The 9,819-nt window shown below is 57.3% G+C and overlaps 1 protein-coding gene across 1 annotated transcript; it reads left to right on the top strand.

Moving 5' to 3' along the window:
- Positions 1-1,784: 1,784 nt before the first annotated feature.
- TLR9 (toll like receptor 9) lies at positions 1,785-6,074 on the top strand. Its single transcript, XM_055413356.2, has 2 exons — positions 1,785-1,868; positions 2,807-6,074. Exons 1-2 carry the CDS (start codon positions 1,866-1,868, stop codon positions 5,891-5,893), a joined length of 3,090 nt encoding a protein of 1,029 aa, XP_055269331.2. The 5' UTR covers positions 1,785-1,865; the 3' UTR covers positions 5,894-6,074.
- Positions 6,075-9,819: the final 3,745 nt, after the last annotated feature.

Below are 9,819 nucleotides of genomic sequence, written 5' to 3'. Positions count from 1 at the left end.
CCATCCCTGGGGCCTTTCTCTGCCTCTACAATTGTAGGGAGTGGAGCTGGAAGTCAAGCCAGGACCCATAGAAGGCGTCCTGATCTCTCCCACCCCAAACGCTGGTTCTCAAGTGGGCAGGGAGACAACGCCATTGTTCCCACGCTGTCAGCCCCCCTGGGCCTGTGCACCAGCTGGGTGCCTGGCAACTTGGAGCCGCCTGCCATGACCCCCACACAGAGGCGGGCACAGAGAAGCAGGGCTAGCAGATGTCCGGCCCTGCCCTGTCCCGCCAGAAACCCCATTTGTTCCTTAATTCCCTCATTCACTTAGCCATCACTCAGAAACACTCTGTGCCTGCCCAGGGCTGGCTGTGGAGACCCATGAATTCAGCAAGTATTGAGCATCTACAGACAACTTTTAACAACCTTATGGCTTCTGCCTTTATGATCCCCTGAACTCTTTCTCTTCCCTGAAACACTCTTTCATTTTACCCAAATTTGTGTCTCCAGCATTGCAATTTCTGACACTTCAAATAAACTCTTATTTGCAAACAAAACAAAAATGTTAACAAATTAGGTAAAAGAGCTCAGGAGTACTCCATCTGGGGTAGGGGGTTTATAAGAAGATCAGAGAAGGCCTCATTGAGAAGGTAATGTGTGACTAGAGATGTCAGGGTGGTGAGGGAGGGGGCCATGTGAGTATCTGGAAAAAGCTTCAAGACACAGGAAACAGTCCACTCAAAGGCCCTGGGGCAGGAGAATTACATACGTGTGTTCAAGTCACAGCCAGGAGGCCAGCGTGGCTGGAGACTGGGCAGGGAGCAAAGGGCAGGCAGATACCATAGGACCCTGCTGGCTATTGTGTGGACTGTGGCTCTGACCCCAAGAAAGGGCCATGGAGGGGTCTGAGCAGAGCAGTGACCTAATGTGACTTAGGGGACTAATAAGAACAAACTGTGGACCTTGAGAGCAGAAGCAGGACAATCCTGAGGAGGTGACAGCTGCACTGGTCTAGGCAAGAGGAGATGGCAGCTCAGAACAGGCTGGTGGATGTGAAGGTGGGGGCAGGGGTAGAATATGGGCAGATTCTGAACATGGAGCCAGCAGGACTTGCTGAGGGTACCGGGTCATCCTGCAGCTTTGGGTCTGAGTGATCTGTTACAATCACCTGGGTCAGAAGGATTGTGGGGGGAGCCTCAGGGGAGGACGAGCCAGGAGGTCTCAGCTGATCCAGCGGTGGGGTTTGTGCTCTGATGGTGCTCTGGGAGTGCAGAGGAGGGCCTGCTCCTGGAGGAAGCGGCAGCTGTGGCAGGGGCAGATGACCCTGGGCAAGGCCAATGCTGCCCCCTGCCCAATATGCCAGGCCTGGCATGACACATGGAGCTCTAGGACTGGTACCTGAGGGCAGGAAAGGGCAGCGCAGGAGCTGCCGGCCTGACTGCTGCCTGGGGGACAGGGGCTGAGAAGAATGGGGCATACCCCACCAGGTCTGACACTGCTCCTAATTCCAATCTCTTGCCAACCTTAGACTGAGCTCTGGGCCTTCATGTCTCCCCAGACTTCCCAGAGGACAGGTGTGAGGCCCACATGGGATGTGAAAGATGGTTCGAACAGACTGGGGTCGGGGGCGGGGAGTAGAAAGAGGAAGGGGTGACGGAGCGATCTGCCACCTGACTATGCAAATAGCCTCTCTGACTCATTATGTCCCCTACATCCCACCCCTGCCATGAGCGTAGGGAGGAAGGGGGCTACTAGGTTATTACAAAATTCTCACTTCCTCTGTTCTCTGAGCCGTCGGCACGGGAAGTGGGCACTAAGCATCCTTTCCTGCAGTTGCCGCCCAACCTGCCCGCCAGACCCTCTGGAGCAGCCGCATTCCCTGTCATGGTAGGATAGCAGCCCTCGGCCCCCGGGGAAGAGGACAAGGCGGGGAGGAAGTGAAGGGGAGAAACCTGGGCTTGGGAGCTACAGGCAAGAGTGGGTGAAAGGGACAGTCACCCAGGTGACTCTGGGGAAATGCACTGAACCCTGAAGTCATGAGCCACGAGACCCAAACTCACTGCTTGGGTGAGGAGCTGGGCTAAGGGCCGCGCTCACTGGTGGTGCTGGGCTCACTGGTGGTGCTGGGCTCAGCGGTGGTGGTGGTGCTGGGCTGCAAGCCAGGGGGACACCAGGGCCATGCCCTGTCTGCCCTTTGCTGCCCAACCTTCCCTCCAATTCGTTGAGACCCACAGTAGTTTGAGTGCCTGGGCTGGGTAAGGTGGGCAGAGCATGAGAGAGCTAGGCAGTGGCCATCCTGGCCAAAGCCCTGGGCAGTGGCCAGCCTGAACCCCAGCAAGAGACCTTCATTCCAACCTCTTGGCCAAACGGAGCAGGAGTGGTTGGGGGGAGCCTGACAGAGAGCAGAGGGAGGTTTTCAGGGGTGCTGGAGGGAAAGGAAGATGCCTCTTTGCTCAGGAGGGAAGAGAAATGACCTCTGAGGAAGGGGAGGGGGAAGCGAGGGTGAGCCTGGGGGACCTGTGACCACCAATCTGGCTCTCCTGTCCAGCTAGGCTTTGGTTTTGAGTGAAAGCCTCCATCACGAGTCTAGATTGCAGGTCTCAGGATGAGCTCTGATTCCTTTCTCTGAGTCAAAGGCTGGATCTCAGATCTGAGTCCAAGTTCCCCACGGCCTTGGAGATGTGATGGGCACTGGAGACAGAAACAGGAACCTCCCCGGAGGGCTGGGGGAGACGGAGGTGGGAGCCCTCCTGGGAAACTCCTAGGGAGATGGGGCAGAGGAGGTGGAGCTGGGGCCATGTCCTCACCCGGCGCCCACCTTGCAGGGCCCCTTCTGTGCCCCGCACCCCCTTTCTCTCCTGGTGCAGGCGGCGGCACTGGCAGCGGCCCTGGCCCAGGGCACCCTGCCTGCCTTCCTGCCCTGTGAGCTCCAGCCCCGTGGTCAAGTGAACTGCAACTGGCTGTTCCTGAAGTCCGTGCCACACTTCTCGGCCGGAGCCCCCCGGGCCAATGTCACCAGCCTCTCCTTAATCTCCAACCGCATCCACCACTTGCACGACTCCGACTTCGTCCACCTGTCCAACCTGCGGGTCCTCAACCTCAAGTGGAACTGCCCGCCGGCCGGCCTCAGCCCCATGCACTTCCCCTGCCGTATGACCATCGAGCCCAACACCTTCCTGGCTGTGCCCACCCTGGAGGAGCTGAACCTGAGCTACAACGGCATCACGACCGTGCCTGCCCTGCCCAGTTCCCTTGTGTCCCTGTCGCTGAGTCACACCAGCATTCTGGTGCTAGACCCTGCCCACTTCGCCGGCCTGCACGCCCTGCGCTTTCTGTACATAGATGGCAACTGCTACTACAAGAACCCCTGCCGGCGGGCGCTGGAGGTGGCCCCGGGCGCCCTCCTTGGGCTGGGCAACCTCACGCACCTGTCGCTCAAGTACAACAACCTCACGGAGGTGCCCCGCCGCCTGCCCCCCAGCCTGGACACCCTACTGCTGTCCTACAACCACATTGTCACCCTGGCACCCGAGGACCTGGCCAATCTGACCGCCCTGCGCGTGCTTGACATGGGCGGGAACTGCCGCCGCTGCGACCACGCCCGCAACCCCTGCAGGGAGTGCCCAAAGAACTACCCCAAGCTGCACCCTGACACCTTCAGCCACCTGAGCCACCTCGAAGGCCTGGTGTTGAAGGACAGTTCTCTCTACAAACTAGAGAAAGATTGGTTCCGCGGCCTGGACAGGCTCCAAGTGCTCGACCTGAGTGAGAACTTCCTCTATGACTACATCACCAAGACCAACATCTTCTGTAAACTGTCCCAGCTGCGCAGACTCAACCTGTCCTTCAATTACCACAAGAAGGTGTCCTTCGCCCACTTGCACCTGGCGTCCTCCTTTGGGGGCCTGAGGTCCCTGGAGAAACTGGACATGCACGGCATCTTCTTCCGCTCCCTCACCGAGACCACGCTCCAGCCCCTGACCCACCTGCCCAAGCTCCAGAGTCTGCGTCTGCAGCTGAACTTCATCAACCAGGCACAGCTCAGCATCTTTGGGGCCTTCCCGAGCCTGCTGTTCGTGGACCTGTCGGACAACCGCATCAGCGGAGCCGCGACGCCGGCAGCTGCCCTGGGGGAGGTGGAGAGCGGGGTGGAAGTCTGGCGGTCGCTCAGAGGTCTCGCTCCAGGCCCGCTGAACACCGTCAGCTCCAAGGATTTCATGCCAAGCTGCAACCTCAACTTCACCTTGGACCTGTCACGGAACAACCTGGTGACGATCCAGCAGGAGATGTTTACCCGCCTCTCCCGCCTCCAGTGCCTATGCCTGAGCCACAACAGCATCTCGCAGGCGGTTAATGGCTCCCAGTTCGTGCCGCTGACCAGCCTGCGAGTGCTCGACCTGTCCCACAACAAGCTGGACCTGTACCATGGGCGCTCGTTCACGGAGCTGCCGCAGCTGGAGGCACTGGACCTCAGCTACAACAGCCAGCCCTTCAGCATGCAGGGCGTGGGCCACAATCTCAGCTTCGTGGCCCAGCTGCCCTCCCTGCGCTACCTCAGCCTTGCACACAACGGCATCCACAGCCGCGTGTCACAGAAGCTCAGCAGCGCCTCGCTGCGCGCCCTGGACTTCAGCGGCAACTCCCTGAGCCAGATGTGGGCTGAGGGAGACCTCTATCTCTGTTTCTTCAAAGGCTTGAGTAACCTGGTCCAGCTGGACCTGTCTGAGAACCATCTGCACACCCTCCTGCCTCGTCACCTGGACAACCTGCCCAAGAGCCTGCGGCAGCTGCGTCTCCGGGACAATAACCTGGCCTTCTTCAACTGGAGCAGCCTGACCGTCCTGCCCCGGCTGGAAGCCCTGGATCTGGCGGGAAACCAGCTGAAGGCCCTGAGCAACGGCAGCCTGCCGCCTGGCACCCAGCTCCAGAAGCTGGACGTGAGCAGCAACAGCATCGGCTTCGTGACCCCCGGCTTCTTCGTCCTCGCCACGGGGCTGAAAGAGCTTAACCTCAGCGCCAACGCCCTGAAGACGGTGGAGCCCTCTTGGTTCGGTTCCTTAGTGGGGACCCTGAAAATCCTAGATGTGAGCGCCAACCCGCTCCACTGCGCCTGCGGGGCGGCCTTCGTGGACTTCCTGCTGGAGATGCAGGCGGCCGTGCCCGGGCTGTCCAGGCGTGTCACGTGTGGCAGTCCAGGCCAGCTCCAGGGCCGCAGCATCTTTGCACAGGACCTGCGCCTCTGCCTGGATGAGACCCTCTCCTTGGACTGCTTTGGCCTCTCACTGCTAATGGTGGCGCTGGGCCTGGCAGTGCCCATGCTGCACCACCTCTGTGGTTGGGACCTCTGGTACTGCTTCCACCTGTGTCTGGCCCATCTGCCTCGACGGCGGCGGCAGCGGGGTGAGGACACCCTGCTCTACGACGCCTTCGTGGTCTTCGACAAGGGGCAGAGTGCGGTAGCTGACTGGGTGTACAACGAGCTCCGCGTGCAGCTGGAGGAGCACCGTGGGCGCCGGGCGCTCCGCCTCTGCCTGGAGGAGCGAGACTGGCTACCTGGCAAGACGCTCTTCGAGAACCTATGGGCCTCGGTCTACAGCAGCCGCAAGACCATGTTCGTGCTGGACCACACGGACCGGGTCAGCGGCCTGCTGCGTGCCAGCTTCCTGCTGGCCCAGCAGCGCCTGTTGGAGGACCGCAAGGATGTCGTGGTGCTGGTAATCCTGCGCCCCGCTGCCTACCGGTCCCGCTATGTGCGGCTGCGCCAGCGCCTCTGCCGCCAGAGCGTCCTCCTCTGGCCCCACCAGCCCAGTGGCCAGCGTAGCTTCTGGGCCAACCTGGGCATGGCCCTGACCAGGGACAACCGCCACTTCTATAACCGGAACTTCTGCCGGGGCCCCACGACAGCCGGATAGCACAGAGTGACTGCCCAGCACTCCTTTACCTCTACCCCCTCAACTCCCCACACCACCCCCCCATCTTGCCTCTCTGCCTGGGATGCCCCAACTTTCCTCTCTTTGCAATCCCACTGCTCTGTCTGGCCCCCTGGCATAAAGCAAGCACACAAATAAATGCTGCTGGAGGGCCAACAGCTAACCCTGAGCTCACTGGAGATGCTATTAGGAGAAAAAAGGGGAGAATTCACCGGGCCTAAAACAAAGGCGGGGAGCAAGAGGTGATTGGGGGTAATCGCCATGGAGAAAAAGGGAGGGCCCACAGGGCTTAGGCTGGCAGGGTTGGGGGACGCTGCTAAGGGCAGCTGTGTTCACGGTCATCTTTTCCGGACAGTGAGGTCTTGGTCCTTCCCAGAGAGGAGATGGGCCTCCTGACCCTTTCAACTCCTCCCTCAATTCCCAGTCCTGCCGAGCTCGGCATTCCTCTGTAATTGGCCTCAGCATCTATCTCCCTCACCAGCAGGGCCTAGGGTGCCTCAAGGGCAGGCAGGGAATCTGCAGGCCTGCTTCATTTCTGACTGGCACCAGATTCCTAAGAGGTGGTAACCCTGCAGAATGTTCATCCCTAACGCGATCAGGAAGATGTGCAGCAAGCTCAGAATGGGGTGATTGCGCCTTCTGGTGGCCATGTTAATGCTGCACTGGGGAGGCTTGCCCAGGCTGGGGAGAGGAAGGCCTGTGGGTGAATCCTGGCAGCAGCGAGCTGAGAGCCAGGGAAGAGTCTAAGGTGAGCTCACAACCCATCCCTTTCTGTTTCCACCTTGAGTGCATGCTGAGTCTCTCTGTTCTGCATCAAAGGGACACCTCAGTGAGCTGTCACCTGGCTACAAAGGAGGGGCCTTCCTTTCCTGCTCCCGCCTCTAATAGTTGATTGTATATAGGTGGGAGTTGCAGCCACAATGGAGTATGTGTGTGTTTCTAATTTTGATGCTAGATTTCGGTGTATACTTTGGGATACTGCCGGGAGCCTTGATGCCCAGTGTTTGGAGATAGTCTGTTCAGTGTCTCCATAAGTGTGTGAGGAGTCATGGGTCCTATCAGGCCCAGGGTCCTTGAGCTGCTTTGCTCAGGCTGGCTGTCTCCCATCCCCACAAGTAAACCTGCCCTTTGAGGAGCAGAGGAGACATGTGCAGACTCTTGGTTGGACCTGGCATCTGGGGCGCTTGGAGAGAGAACCCAGCTGAGCTGGCCATGGGCCCGGTTTGGGGCAGCTCAGGGGCTCAGTGCCTCTGGGCTGGAAGGGTGGCGCTCAGGCAGACTTGGCTAATCTTGCAGCCTGGTTGTGGGGATCCCTGGTAGGGACAGGAGGCTGCTTTTCCCCCTCCCTCCAGGCTATAGCTGGGAGAGAAGTCTAGACCACCTTCTCCTTTCTGACCTGGGTACAGGGGCTCCTGCTGGTGGCTGGCATCCCCTATTATCTGCCTGCCTAAAAGAAAGACAGAGCAGGGTCTCTGACCCACGTATCTGTAGCCCCATGAAGGCCCTGATCTAGTTCAGCTTCTGGAGGAGCAGGCTAGCATGGCCCCATGCACTTCCTTAACCCATGATTGGGGAGAAAATAAAACAAGAACTGTCATTCCCCTAGGCTGGAGTCTTGTGGGCGGGGGAGAGGGGGGCTGCTGAGTGGCTCTGAGACTGTTCTGGCCACATCTGGGAGCAGAAGTCAGGGCCCTGCCCAGGACACCACATTTTGCATGTGGGAAGCACAATTTGCCTGTCTCTGACCAACAGAGTCTGCCCTGGGGCAGACCCCAGCTAGGACCTCTGCATTCCCGGCCATGCACTTATGTTCCCAGTCCTGGTTCTTCTGAGGATTCAGAAGAAGAGCATCTTGGAGATGAAGCACGGGGGCTATGGTAGGAGCACTCCTGGGCTCCACTTAAGTCAGTCTAGAGGCGTCTATGGTGCTCAATTCAATTTTCAGAGGAAAGTTCTGCTGTCATCGACCACATCTAGGGGCAGAGCCACTAGCCTGGGCCCTGCAGGGGGTGCTAGGAACTGGGCTCCTGTGGTCAGGAAGGACGCTGGTGGCTGGCCCTCTTCACACTGCTGCACGTCCTCAACCATTAACACTGCCCACAACACGGCTTTGCAAGGCTGGGGAAGAGAAGGGCCTTGAATCAGATTACCTGGGGGAACCACCAACTCTGCTATTTGGGTTATCCTGGGTAAGTGCCATCCCCTATAGAGACTGCACATCTGCCTGTGAGAAGGGCCAGAGTTACTCTGCAGGCTGTTACCAGTATTTATGGTAATGTGTTTCAAGTCTGGGAGACCTAGTTGGTCACCCAGTGGTTATTTTTAGGTAAGGGACTTACACTAAGGACAACCAGCTGTTAGGACTTTGAGAGATTTTTCTCTCTCTATCCAGAGATGGATCCTCCTGAGTCAGGGCCCTTGCCCAGTGCACTGAAAGGGGTTCAGAGGCAACTGTGGTGGAACTGATTTCGGACGCATGAAGCAGTAAGTGTCAGTTTGCAGCAAGCAGCAGGGAGCCATTGCTGGAAGTCTTACTTTCCCAGTCTGGGAGTCCTAACCACTGGACCACAGTGGAGCTGAAGAGGAAAAGCTAAAATTTTACATAACCTTCTTCTTCTTCTGCCTCTGTAACTCAGCTTGCCCCTTGCAGAGTCTAGATCACGTAGGTCATGTAGTCTCAGAAAGTGTTGCCTGCTTAGTCAAGAACGAGGTGAGGTGGCAGAAGGTGAAGGATAAAGTAAACAGTTTACTGAAGAGAAAAGTACACGTGGAAAGGCACACAGGTGAGCTCAGAGAGAGAGTCTCGCCTTTTTAAAGTTTAAATCCTTTGTAAGGGGTCAGTTTTCCGGGTCTTTGTCTTACCTCAGGGCAATCGTCTTGCTCTGTCCCCCCACCTGGTTAATTTGTCTCAGGACCCTCAGCTGAGGTTTGCACACACACACCTTAGCCAAGATGGATCTCAAAGTGAAGGCTTCTGGGAGGAGCAAGACTCAATATGGCCTGGAACATCCTCTGATTTTCGACTCCAAGGAGCCTTTCTGAGCATGTGTAATGCCTCCCTTATCCTTTACTCAGGCAGGGTTCTTGCCTCTCTTTGTCCTTGTCACAATTATTCCCTTGAGATGTTTACAAGAACAAAGACTGGCTATTTACCCTTTTTCTGTGGTTGCTTCCATTTTGGAGAGGAAACAGGAGGCTGGTAGTAAATTCCTCAACTGGAGCCCACCTATCTCCTGCCTCAGGAAATTCAAAGAGGAGGCTGGCTGATTGTAAATATCCAACCTGGAGCCTGTCAATTTCCTACCTCAGAATCAGAGGCTCATGAACCTGGGAGCAGGACTGGGGCACCTGCACACCCTGGTGTTGCTTCCTTGTGTTTCCCTGCCATTGGGGATCAGTGAGTGCTAGACAAGTTGAGGTCTGGGCACAAGACTTAGGACAACTTGATGGGAAGAAATGTAAAAGTAAGGAAATTCTACCTGCTAAGATTCTAAGTTACAGCTCTCCCATTTCCCTCTGCTGCTGCTGCTGCTAAGTCACTTCAGTCGTGTCCGACTCTGTGTGACCCCATAGACGGAAGCCCACCAGGCTCCCCCGTCCCTGGGATTCTCCAGGCAAGAACACTGGAGTGGGTTGCCATTTCCTTCTCCAATGTGTGAAAGTGGAAAGTGAAAAGTGAAAGTGAAGTCGCTCAGTCGTGTCCGACCCTTAGCAACCCCACGGACTGCAGCCTACCAGGCTCCTCCATCCATGGGATTTTCTAGGCAATAGTACTGGAGTGGCTTGCCATTGCCTTCTCCGCCCATTTCCCTCTAGGACACATTATTTAATGCCCTGAAAGTGAAAATGTTAGTTGCTTAGTCCTCTCCAACTCTTCACGACCCTATGGACTATAGCCCTTCAGGCTC

Source organism: Moschus berezovskii, chromosome 24 (assembly GCF_049115385.1).
Source record: "Moschus berezovskii isolate FMDL1 chromosome 24, NW_MosBer_1.0, whole genome shotgun sequence".
NCBI lineage: Eukaryota > Metazoa > Chordata > Mammalia > Artiodactyla > Moschidae > Moschus > Moschus berezovskii.
This window is presented reverse-complemented; position numbering and strand designations above follow the sequence as displayed.